The following is a 13,221-nucleotide window of genomic DNA, read 5'->3' as shown; positions in this document are numbered from 1 at the left end:
ACCCTTTAATACAAGTCCTAAGGTGTAATGTTGACCCCAGCAATCATTTATGTTGCTACTTCATAACTGTAATTTTGCTACTCTCATTTCTACCTGAGAACTACTGAATCTACTCCCTGTTCCTTTGTACCCATTCTCCATTCTTGCAAGTTCCCAGCCATTTTTAAACAAATAGGTAGAGTTGAAACTAAGCATGTGTCAAAGTGAGTCCCACAGTATACCCTTTTGTTCACACTTCCTTACTTGCAAATGTTCACTATAATGAGTCATTCGTCTAATTCGAGGCCTCTGGCTTCTGCTAACCTATCAATACTGGATCCTCACCCAGACTCCTCTCACATATGCTATTGTTGCCCTGTGTCATGGAGATCCTGCAGCTTTGGATCTGTAGAACCATCCGTTTACACTCTGAAGCAATTCAAAGATGGGGTAGATATTGGAGTGGGCCAACTCAAAGCCCTGGATCTGGACCTGGGTGGTAGCTGAGCTGGTCAGCCCACCAGCTCTCCTGAACCCACACCACCAGGAAGAGCTCTCCAGCACTGTGCTAGCCTAACTCAACCAAAGCTACAACTGGCAAGAGGCAGGATCACTGTTCTCATGTCCTCAGGGCTAGCTCTATTATGCTGCTCAGGAAAGATGCAGGGCCTATTCTCCCACTTAAGACCTTGGGACCAGCTCTCTTGCAGGCCACAGGTAGCAAGAAGCAAGGGAGGAGCATCTCTTCCTCACCCATGATATCACACAGCAGACAGGTGGTAGGGCCATCTCTCCCACACTCACAACCTCAGGGCTGGCTCATGCTCCACCTCCACAACCAGGACCAGCTCCACTGTGCTTCCTGGGCAAGGTGCAGGGCCCGCTCTCCCCAGTGCTCAAGCTGACAAGGGGCCAGACCAGCTCTCCTGCTCTCACACCTTTGGGGCCAGGTGTCCCTTGATGCCAGCTCTACATGGCCCTCAGATGTCAACACTGCCCCATGTGATAACTCAGAACAGGTAAGTCTGCTAGCCTCTGATAACAGACCCATACATGGCCCTCGGCAGCAATATGGGCCAAGACCTTACCACAGTCTTAGGTGGCATTGCTGGGTACTCACATCAGACTGTTCTCACTACCCTCAAATCTCCAGTTCTGCCTTTCTTCATTGTGCACACATCCTTGTTTCTCTTTCTCTTTCATCTCTCCACCACTTGTTCATTTTAGTGGCTCCCAGGGCCTCTGGTCGTCTGGATCACTTCAGTAGTGCTATGTCCTACCCATACCATGTGGCACCAGGTAGGGGTGATCTCAGGGATGCTCTGCCTGCCCAGCAATGTGGTTCTGGACTGGGCAAGCTCAGGCTTGCTCTGCCCACCGAGGCCCTGTGGCATCAGTGAATCTCCAGTATTGACCTCTCTCATGCTCCATTTTTATGTGTTCTGCAATCATGTCAGGGTCATTACAAACAGACTCAATAAAGATCTTGTAACCATGTTCTTTAGCAAACTGCAGAATCAATGATCGTCATTCTCTGATAGTGTTGGTAGCATCAAAACGCACAATGTGACCTTCCTCACAGCTGAGATATTTATGGAAATCCTTTGTCCTGCTTCTTGATAAGCTGAGCCTCTGTGTTGTCAGGGAGAAAGAATTGACAGTTCCTGTTACTCATTGCCTCTCATCGATACTGGCCTAAATTAAAACCCTTTAGTTGGTTCGCCTATCTAGTTGAGAAACTGTGTGAGGTTTTTAGAGATGATCACCACTCTGGGAAATTAGTAAACTATGGTATGGAAGCTATTCTCTTAGAAGCTTTTTCTTCCATAGCTAATGATCCAGTGGCTCTCCTGCAAGGCTAAGTATGATCAGGGTGGTACATTGTTCACCAAAAGAACCAGCACCTGGCAGAGCTAGATGTTACTAAAAATAGGTAAACCATAGCTGGGCTGGGTGTGGTAGGGAAGGAAAAGGAAAAGTGGAACTTTGAGGCTAGCCTGGTCTACATAGTTAGTTTCCAGGACAACCAAAAATACACAGAGAGACCCTGTCTCAAAAAAACAAAAACAAAAAAAAGATAGGTAATCCAAGAATTTAATACATGAATTAAGAACAGAATATAGAAATTAAAAACACAGCTCTATAAAGCCAAATTTGTTAATATTGTACATAAAAAGGAGGGAACGAGAAATGCCATAGACAAAAGAAAGACAAACTGTAGGACCTAGTCAGGGAAAGGCTAACTGGTCACATGGAACTGAAACATACCTTCTGGATAAAAATGTGGAAAGAGCTGAGGGAAAAATAAATAAATAAATAAACAAACAAACAAACAAACAAACAAGGGCACAGCAAGGACTAACTATACCTCTGTGGGCCTAGAATTCACTGAAAAAGTCACTGAAAAGAGTTATTGAAGTATTATCTGAACTTTGAAGTTAAATGAATGAGAAAAAAATAAGATTTCATTAAAGGAGGTATCACGATTTGAAATAAGGGCCAGCATGATGGCTAAGCAAGTAAAGGTACTTAACCTGAGAGTCCCTTTTTGTGACTCATTGGGAGGTCATAAGCTTCAAATTCTCAACATGATTTTGCCAAAACACCTCATAATTAAGAGGCCCTTTTGATTGAAGATAAGTACTTTGTCCGCAAAAAGTCATAGTAAATTATCAGTATCTAAACTTTTGACCCAATCTCTTGTGAAGAGCAGTAATTAATCAGTTCCCAGATATAAGAAAACAGTGAATCCAGAACTGAGAACAAATGTGTTGACTTTCCTGAGCCCACTGCCTGCTTGCTGAACTCAAATAACCCTGTGTCAACTGCCACCTGCAGCAATCTTACTGCTTCAAACTTCTTAAGGCACCCGACACTGCTGCTGCTGTGCTTATATCACTGCCCCACGTTAGACAGCTCAGCAGTGACAAGACTGCCCTAAAATTGTTTTGTCTTGTTTGACAGTCTCACTATGTAGCCCAGGCTGACAAGACAACTCACATCCTGCTGTACTTTCCCAAGTGCTAGGATTACAAGTGTACCACCATGCCCAACCCCACTCCTAAAATATTTATTTGTAATTACATACACCAAACAGATTTATAACAGCTACCTGTTGCCTTTTGTAACTAGCTAAGTAATCCAAAGAGTGATTTCAAAACATACAAAAAAGCAGTTCTTAAGAATTAAAATACTTTTTGAGTGCTGAAATGGCACTTCTACAAGTAAACCTAAGAACTAATTTGCAGTCTTTAAAAGTGCACTATTTAGCTGAGCGGTAGTGGCCCACGCCTTCAATCCCAGCACTTGGGAGGTAGAGGCAGGCAGATCTCTTGTGAGGCCAGCCTGGTCTATAGAGTTAGTTCCAGGACAACCAAGGCTACACTGGGAAACCCTGTCTCGGAAAACAAACAAGCAAACAAAAAAACGTAATATTTATTCCAGAAGGCACCTGCCTCAAAAAGCCATTGAAAGCTGAAACTGTCATCTAAGTCAAAGAGATCGTACTGTTTTTTCAAAGTATGATGCAAATGACATTCTACGGTGTGATAAAACTTTCCAAAGCTAAGCTCTTCCCTGCAGCTTTCAAGCTCTAACATCCACAGATATCACAGCCAACAAAAACCAGAGCTAGAGCCTCACATGCTCACTCTAGATCATCACATAAAAAGGTTTCTCCAAACCACACACCCATGCGTAACTACTCACTTCCATCTCAACACATTACATAATTGACACGGGTAACATCTTTCTCAGGACTAGAGCTGGCAGAATTGAGAAAACTAGACTTTTAAGTATCAGGTTATATTTAAAACGCAAACAAAGACAATTCAAAAACCTCATGTCAATCTAAAAAATCAACTATATTCTGAAGTGAAATTACTAATAATTTCCACTTAAATACTGCCTGCTGCAATCACAATTTTCACATCAATTTTAAAGCCATACTACAAGTATCTTTGCTAGGAGAAAATATCTAGAAAACTGGCTTGAAAAAAAAAAAAGGTGCTTTGGGAAGAGTCAGGAGTATGCCTGTAAAAGTAATTTGTATCATCCTGATGTAACTGTCATCTCAGAGGCTTACTGCCTCCTCTCCTAACCTAGGCCTAGTCCTGGAAGCTTCCTACCTCCACACAATCTAATCTAGGCCTAGAATGTTCTCAAGCCTCTGAGACCTACTGATGAATAAGCTCACTGTTTGTAGTTCTTGCTGAGTTCTGGCTGGCTGGTTCAACTCAGCTGTTCTGGCTCAAACTCCTCTCCCAGCTGATTTAATCTGACCTCTCTCAGCCTCTAATTGCTCTGCTTTGCCTCATGTTAACTTTGGCAATATGTTCTAACCTTCTGGCTTCTCTCTTCAACCTTTCTCTGTAAAATTCTCTCAAGATAATTGCCTCTGAATTTCATGGAACTGACCGGCCATGAACTCAACTCCCCTGCAGCACTGCCTCTCAACTCACTGACTCAAGCGAAGTGACTGGAAAGAACTGACTAGAACTCAAAGAGCAACATGTCTGTCTGCTGAGTGCTGGGATTATGTCTGGACCGAAGCTTTTCTTTACCTGAAACTTGCTCTGTACCTGGCTGGCCTTGAACTCAGAGATCTGCTTGCCTCTGTCTCCTGGGATTAAAGGTATGTCTGTATTCCACCCATATCACACAGACCTAGAAGGTCTCTGAATGTGATCTCTTGCTGGAGCAGCCATGTTCTGAATTAACATTCCTCTACAAATGCCTTCTTTTCTTTTTGAAACAGGATCTCACCTCCCATTTGCCTCAATCTCCTGAACTGGCCTGCCTGTGCCTTACCAGTGCTGTGCAAAGACGTGCCACCACAACCTGCAGGAGGGACTCTTCTAAAGCTTAGAAACACAAATCATTTTAGATTCGCATCTTTTCGGTTCCACCCATTTCCTTACGCCCAACTTCCACAGGACCCCAGATCATGAACCTTAACCAGAAATACACTTAAGGCTATGGCTTTTTGTGGTTTAGACTGAAGACTCTGAGAGTTTACCCCGTTTTTGAAATTCCAGGTAAAGTGGTGAACTAGCACAAAAGCATGGTAAAAAGTAGTACATCTCTTGAGAACGCACTTGTCAAAAGCCCGTCCGTGAAGCCACGGCGTTTCCTTTCCTCTCTCTCCCCTTCCTAGAGCCCTAAAGAGAGCCCTAAATCCTTCTCATCACAACTGTCACCTGGTTGTAACCAGTCCTTTCTCCCTCTCCCGAGCATCTAAAAAGAAGGCCGCCAGAACCTGTCACATATTCCTATTCCGGCCCCTCTTCTCAGTCCCCAGCTCTCTCATCGGAAAACAGGGAAGGCTGTGGTGTCTTCTGAGCAAAAGTGACGATGAAGGAGCAAGGCGGTGAGGGGAGAGCGCGGTCCGCCTGTTCAGGGGAAAGCGGCAGGAAGCGCGCTCGGCAGGGACCTGCGCCCCGCGTGCGCCTGTGAGCGCGACCCGCACTCACCAGGCCGTCGATCTGCACCTGCTTCACGGCCGAATCTCCAGAGCCGCCTTTGCCCTTGCCCTTCCCCACCGCGCCGCCGGCCGAGCCCGAGGAAGCGGCGGTGGAGCCGGTGCCGTCCTTGCGTGTCGCCATGTTTCCAGCCAGACAGGAAGAAAGAGAGGCGTGAGGCACAGGAAGCGGAATTACGAGTTCGTGACGTCATTGTAAAAGGTTAGGGGCGGAGTCTGGGGTAGCCCCACCGGCCTTGAACTCAGCCGTCTTGCCGGTGGCTTCCCTTCTTCCCGAGCGTGCTGGCATCCTCTGCGCACACGCCCAGGGTGTCAGATTCCACCCGCTGTGCATGGTTTAGGGATGGTCACTCACTGCTTAAAACCCAAGTAGGCTTTTTAAATGTGGACTTATTCTCCATTAGGCCGACGACTAACGAATTTCTGTAGCGTCTCCAATGTACAAAGGCCTTCTTTTGGGTGGGGCCGAAATAGCTCAGGTGGAAGAGCATTAGCTGAAAAATGGCTCCACTGCTAATTTAATTCCCGCTCTCCTCACCAACTGTCAAGGATCCCAAGACAAGGTGATAACGTCAACAAGTGACAAGCCATATTGAGTTTCTTGTTTTATGAAGTTTCAGATTGCAGTCTGTAACCACTCAGAATATACAAGAAAATACTTAAAACGTGGTTAACTTTGATCAGAGTCACCAGAATCAAAGATTTACCTGAGTGAAAGACCAAAGTTCTTTTATGTAGTTTTGGAGTGTTGACGGTGATGTAATAGTTAGTATTCAGAATATATTCCCTACAAAGAATGTTGACCTACAATATGCAGCTCTGAAATGTGTGTTATCAAGGCTGCAGCACACTTCATAAGTTGTAGGAATCCATTTTAAGTAATTCTCTACTTGAAAGTGACTTTTTTCCTATTCCTTATTTTGGCAATAAGTATTCCTTCACTCAGTACTCAAAAGTAATGAAACGGTTACAGTATGGCAGAAAATACTGTGTCCTGATGTTACAGTTTTTGTCCGTTATACATCAATCTGACAGCACAAATTATTACACCTGAAATGTTATTAATGATTTAATGTCTGCTTTTTCAAGTCTATAAGAAATATTAGCTTCCTGGACCACAGGGAAAATTTCCACAAGAAAATATCAAAGGTGGATCGTAGAAGAGTTACGCTAGAAACCAGTAGCAGAAAGGTAAAAAGCAAAAATAAAACCGTTAGAAAGATTTAAATGGGAGTTAAAACTGTATGGTATATAAAAAGAAAAAAAAAAACTAGCTAATCCTACAACATGCATAACACATTTTTATAATAGTTTTACATAATGTTGGTATAATAAAATACTAACATTTTCACTATCAATAAAATTAAAAGATAAAATGTCTTTGTAGTGTTGTTGTTGTTGCTTAACATCTCACTAGGATTTTGCAGTCAAATCTGCCAAACACATTATTTGTTTTTTTTTTTTACCTGTCCCAAGACAGTTTATGTGCCTTTTGTATAAAATACCCTGGATACAAGAAGTAAAAGAAAAAAACTATGAAGTATAATTTGAAATTTAAATTAAGAATTCAGTTAAGATCAGCAGGGCAGTGGTGTCACATACCCTTGATCCCACCACTTGGAAGGCACAAGCAGGCAGATCTCTGAGTTTGAGACCAGTCTGGTCTATAGAGTGAGTTCCAGGAACAGGCAGGGCTACACAGAAAAATCCCTGTCCCAAACAAACAAATATAACAATCAAAACATAATTCTGTAAGATCACCCTGACTACAGAAAAAGAGCCTAGAAACAAGAGTGATTTCTTCATTTGCATTTCTACTCTTCATTCCATAACTCCGCTTCTCACTTGTCATTGTTGGTTTGTCTACCATTCTTCAATCTTTAATTCTTGAAAATGACTCAGTCTAAGCATTCAAATTTTACTTTTCTTTACATTTATTCCTTTTCATGGTGTTATCATCCATTCTCAATGATCTTAAATGTAATTCATAGGCTGATGTTCCCAACTTTATATTCCTTATATAACTCTCCACTATCCACAAAACAGTGTCCACTTGCCTATTCCCTGCCATGTCAATGTCTAATAGGTACCTTCCATTCAGCCTTTCAAAACTAATCCACAAATGCCACCCCATATAAAACAGGCTTACCATTTCTATAAAATAGTCCTACTGTTCTCCATATAAGTTGATGATAACTCCATGCTTTGTTAACAGAACCAAAACTCTTGGTAATACTTCAACTCTTATGCTGCTTTTCTTTCTATCATAAAGTGTTATAAATTCCATCAAAAACGGGCATTCAGACTTTATATTGGTATTTCTGGGAAGATATAGATGTATTTTCCCAATTCTTCCCATTAAGTTCAAATAAACCTAAGAACATTGTATGTTAAAGATAAGATGAGATGATAAAAATATGAATGAGGGGAGAAGAAGTGCACCAGCTTTGACTTTGACAACCAAAGAACAACATGGTTTTTATTTCTTAGGTTGTCAATTTTCTTCACATACTTCAGACATGAGCTAAAGTTCATTGAGCTGAAAATAGCTACAGGCACAGACAAAAATAAGCAAATAGCAACCAAAAAAATATACAACAACAACAACAACAAAATTGCCAACAAAAGCCTGTTCCCTGCACACTGGGAGTGGAGACCACATGAGAAGGAGTCCAGGCTCACCACAGTGTCACCCTCTGATAGAGTGACTTCAGAGGTACCTAGAGGACAATGAAGAGTTTAACATAGCCAGAAGGAAATAAGGTAATACATAGTGTGTGGTATCGAAAATGTTATTGTGTAGAACAGTTATGAGACTCTTCTCACTCACTGAATGCTTAGGGAGGGATGAAATTCCCATCTCCCTAGCCTAACAAGGAATTAACCATCCTCATGAAAGTCAGAGGAGTCCTGGCATTAACACATAACATGACTGTATCCTCTCAGAAGAGTAGTAGAGAATGGAATGACAGGTATCAGCTTAGGCCTCCCAAAACCAAGTTTTCAGCACAAAGGAGATGTGTTTGCCCCAGAGAGACGGAGGGTAGGGAATAACAGACAAAGACAGGGGACAGAAGACTAGGGAGAAGGAGAAGGAAATGAGTGAGAGGTAGGAGGTATATATGTCCTGGAGAGGGGGACAAAAGGACTGCCTCTGGATAGAAAGGAGACAGATGTGGCCCCTAGGAAAAGGATGTTTATAAAGGTACAAAGAAAAACCCATGTTAGGATGAGGTATTTAATTTTAATTGGACATTTTAATTAGGTGAGCCAGAGGGGGCTTTTGATTGCTGGACTTCAATACTTTGGTAGCTGAACCTTGGTAGTTACCCTCAGGAGGAGGAAGTGACCAAAAGGAAATAGACCTTGGTGTTTAACAGTTTTAATCTAGGCAGAGGGATTGGAGGAGAAGGGCAAGGCCTGCCAGAACCATGCTTGCCATGCTCAGGCTGCCTAGAGTCCTTCACAGAGGTCCTATTAATTCCTCTTGCATTACAAGCTCTGTATTATATGAAGCAGCCAAAGTAATAGCCCAGAGGTTAGCACCAAAATACACAGATATAAATGTTTAAATTATTTTAAAAAGCATGAGGTGGTGGCACATGCCCTTAATCTTACCACCCAGGAACAAAGGCATGCGGATCTATATGAGTTCTAGGCCAGCCTGGTCTACAGAGCAAGTTCCAGGACAGCCAGGGCAGAGAAACCCTGTTTCAAAAAAAAAAAAAAAAATCAAACCAAACCAAGCCAAACAAACAAACAAGCATAAACCCTAAACTGGAAAATATAATATATTCACAGAGGACGTGGTGCAGACTCATGTAGACCCTGTGCTTGCTGCTTCAGTCTTTGTGAGTGCATATAAGCATTGCTCAGTTGATTTAAAGGGTCTTGTTCTGCTGATGTCCTCCATCCCCTCCAGCTCTAACACTCTTTCTGCCTCCTGTTCTGAGAGATTCCCTTAGCTTGGGGGAGTGGGGGGATTTTAAAGTTCTGTGTTCCAGGGTCTGTCTGTCTCTATCTGTCTCTGTCTCTCTATCTCTTGTGTGTGTGTGTGTGTGTGTGTTTGTGTCAGAGAGAGAGAGAGAGAGAGAGGTTTGGTTGTGGGTTTCCATATTTGTTCCCATCTGCTGCAAGGGGAAACTTCTCTGGTGATGACTCAAGAAGGCACTGATCTATGAGTATAGGTGAATATCATTAGGAGTCATTTTATCAATTTGTTTATTTCTTTGTTTGATTTTGTTTTTTGAGAATGGGTTTTTCTGTGTAGCCCTGGCCATCCTGGAACTCACTCCGTACACCATGCAAGCGCTGAGCTCACAGAGATTTGCCTGCCTCTGCCACTGAAGTGCTAGGATTAAATCTGTGTGCCACCACCTCCTATCTCTTCTTTTGTTTTTCTGTTGGATTGTTTGTTTGTTTTTCTGGTTTTTGTTGTTTGTTTTTAAGACTAGTAGAATTTGGTTTTAGCCTAGGTCTTGGACTATCTGGCCTCTGGTTCTTGGTGACCCAAGAAGTGTCATATATGAGTTCCATCTCATGGACTGGGCCTTAAGCCAAATCAAACATTGGTTTTCTCCTCCCGCAAGCTTTGAGCTACCATTGCCCTAGCATATTTTGCAGGCAAGACAGCATCATCAAAACAGCATCAAAGGAGTTGTGGCTGTATTGGTGTTTATGTTTCTCTTTTGGTAGCCTCCATAGTACTTATCTTCCTGCACCAAAGACCCAAGAATGTAGGGGTAAAGGTTCTATGTAGGCATCAGATCAATCTCTCCATGTCCCGTGAGTTGTATGGGTACTGTCCTAGCAATGGTGTCCTACTGTTAGTTTGTGGAAAGCAACCTACTCTTAAAATTATTTTTATAAAATTGTGTCTGTTCTCAGTTTCTCTCTTAAGCCAGCTATCAGGAAGTCCAGCCCTATTCTCTCCCTGCTAAGCGCTTGGCTATAAATTGCTTTATTGACATATCAGGGGACAGTTGGGGAGCAGTGGTTAAACACTTTGAGTCAGGAGATTCTCAGAACAAGAATTGCAACCAAATCAGCATTTGAATTACACAATAACTTTATGCCTACATCCTACTATCTTGTCAACAGCTTGGGCTGTCTAGGAATTTCCATGTAACCTCTTAGACCAGCAACTCAATTGGCTGTAACCTAAGTCCTTGAACTGGAAAATTCATTTATTGACGAGATGACCACTTGGGACTGTGTCTTCCTCATTATTTGGAGATTTAATTAGGACTGTCTTCATATATTTAAGAAAGTTTCCACTGAACTGGGTTTCCATACTATCCCTCAAATGTCCTTCAATTTAGCTATGTCTCCTGGCATTGCCTCTTTCAACCTCATCTCCCCTACCTATCACCAACTGAAAAAGAATGATCAAAGAAGTTCCTCTTAAGAAAAAGAAAAAGAGAAAAAAACAATAATTTTGGACCTTGATAATTAAAACATGAAAAGTAAAACTAGATTTTTTTTTATAGTTGGAAATTTCTAAAATATTTTAAGGGTTGGAGCAAAAATTTTTTAAATTGCAGATTATAGTTAAAATGTATGTTACAAATATTTAAGCCAGTTACTTTAATTAAGCTGTAATAAGTTATAACACCTAGAGGAGGGACTAATAAACTTTACAGAGAAATATGCTGAAATATGACAGGTAATTAAAATGAAACACTAACAGAACCAGATATGCTTATGCAAACCTTAAGTCTAGAACTGGGGAAACTAAGGCAAGATGGGGAGTTCCTCCCAGGTCATGATGGCCTATAGAATAAGACAATTCTCAATAAATGTTTCACAAAATATTTAAATAACCCTCAAGAATGCAAAACAAAAGGAAAAAAATACAAGAATAAGAAATAAAATAAAGACAATAAATCAGAAATAAATAATAAATGGCAGGCCTAAGTACTAATGTATCAATAGCTACAAAAATATAAATGTTCTTGATATATCAATTGCAAAAGATAGATATCAAAAAAGATAGCTATAAACATAACCCATGCATAAGTGACCAGAAGAAACTCACTTCAGGCACAGTGATTTAATAATGTTGGAAGTAAAATAGGGTCTGGACAACTTAGCCCATAAAATACTTGTCATGCAAGCATGAGGGTATGCGTTTGATCCTCAAAACCCACATGAAAATGTGGGGTATGGTGGAGCATATTTGTAATCCTAGCATTAGGGAATATTCTTGAGGCCTGCTGGACAAGCCAGACTAGCCTGGCCTACTTACCATGTTCCAGGCCAGTGAAAAATTCTGTCTCAGAAAAAAGTGAGGCCTGTGAGATGGGTTGGTGGGTAATCAACTGGGCTGCCAATCCTAACAACCTAAGTTCAATCCCCCAAATCCACATGGTGAAAGCAAAGAATTTACTGCAGTTTCTCCTCTGACCTCCATATGTGAACCATGGCACATGCCAAAGACATACACAATCCACAATAAATAAATGAGTGTTGTTTTAAATTTCTTTTAAAGAGGCACATGGTGCCTGAGGAACAATACCTGAGGGTTCCCTCTGGCATAAACACACACACACACACACACACACACACACACACACACACACACCTACTTGGACTCATGCGCATATACCTGCACACTCATATACATATAAGCACATACCCACATTCATATAATAAAACACACACATAACTTCACACACACAACTTCACACTTGTGCATATGCACCTGAAAAGTAATGTGCTCCTGCACACACACACACACACGCTTTACTAGGTAAAGGCAGGGTATATAAAATATCAACATTTTTGGAACATATTATCACTGAACAGGAAGTTGTAGCTAAATGCCCCGTTTAGAAAATCAGATGGGATTACAGACATACGCCTGTAATCATTGCACTTGAGGAGGCAGAGGCAGGCAGCTCTCTGTGAGTTCTAGGCCAGCCTGCTCTAGAAAAGAATCCAGGACAGCTAAGGCTACACAGAGAAACCCTGTCTCAAAAAATCAAAAACAAACAAAACCCAGATGTCTCAAATTAATAATTGAAAAGTCCCTTTCAAACCTAGAGAGAGAGACCTAAAACATCCTGATGAAAAGAAATAGTAAATTAGACAGGAGTACCAAGTATCACCCAAAGATGGTTGTCCACAGTGATTCCATTATATTTTCCATGCCCCAAGAAGGCAGTTTAGTATTACAGACACCAATTTTATTGCCAGTACTCAATTACTAGTTAACATAAACTCAACCTATATTTCCTACATTCTTCATTTTCTCTGTCATAGAAATTAAAGGCTTGTTTTTTGGGGGGAGGGAGGAAGTTCTCTATTTGCTTAAAATAGTTCAGATTTAATTACAGGTATGGGGAAGGGAAGAGAGATAAAAACAAGTGTGAGGGGGAGGGGGAGCACTAAGAGCCTTCAAACCCAGTTCAGAGCCTCTGCAGATGTGTGATTCCTGCCTGGGGACAGGAACCACAAACAGCCTGCATTACCTGAGTGGAAAAGTGAAACAAATAAACAAAAATACTTAAAACAAAAAACAAAAAACAAAAAACAAAACAGATAGTGTGACTGGTTTTGCAGAACAACTCTAAGCAGTAGGAAAGTGAAACCCAGTGCCTCCCAGCCTTTTGGTCCTACTTGCTTTCTCTTCTTTGGCTAAGACTTAACTGAAACCCCTTTCAAACCAATAAAATCAAAGAATAGAAACACTGAAGATGGACCAAACTATACTTTTTTTAAATTTTTTATTTATTATTTACACAGCATTCTGCCTGCTAGTG

The 13,221-nt window shown here is 41.5% G+C and overlaps 1 protein-coding gene across 1 annotated transcript in view; it reads right to left on the bottom strand.

Moving 5' to 3' along the window:
• Positions 1 to 5,631, bottom strand: part of Eif3h (eukaryotic translation initiation factor 3 subunit H) — an 86,117-nt gene extending 80,486 nt beyond the window's left edge. Inside the window, exon 1 of the mRNA XM_021661281.2 lies at positions 5,451 to 5,631. Coding sequence (XP_021516956.1) covers positions 5,451 to 5,582 — 132 coding nt within the window. The 5' untranslated portion in view covers positions 5,583 to 5,631. The remainder of the gene's footprint in view (positions 1 to 5,450) is intronic.
• Positions 5,632 to 13,221: the final 7,590 nt, after the last annotated feature.

The sequence above is a fragment of the Meriones unguiculatus genome, chromosome 8 (assembly GCF_030254825.1).
Source record: "Meriones unguiculatus strain TT.TT164.6M chromosome 8, Bangor_MerUng_6.1, whole genome shotgun sequence".
NCBI classification, from domain to species: domain Eukaryota; kingdom Metazoa; phylum Chordata; class Mammalia; order Rodentia; family Muridae; genus Meriones; species Meriones unguiculatus.
This window is presented reverse-complemented; position numbering and strand designations above follow the sequence as displayed.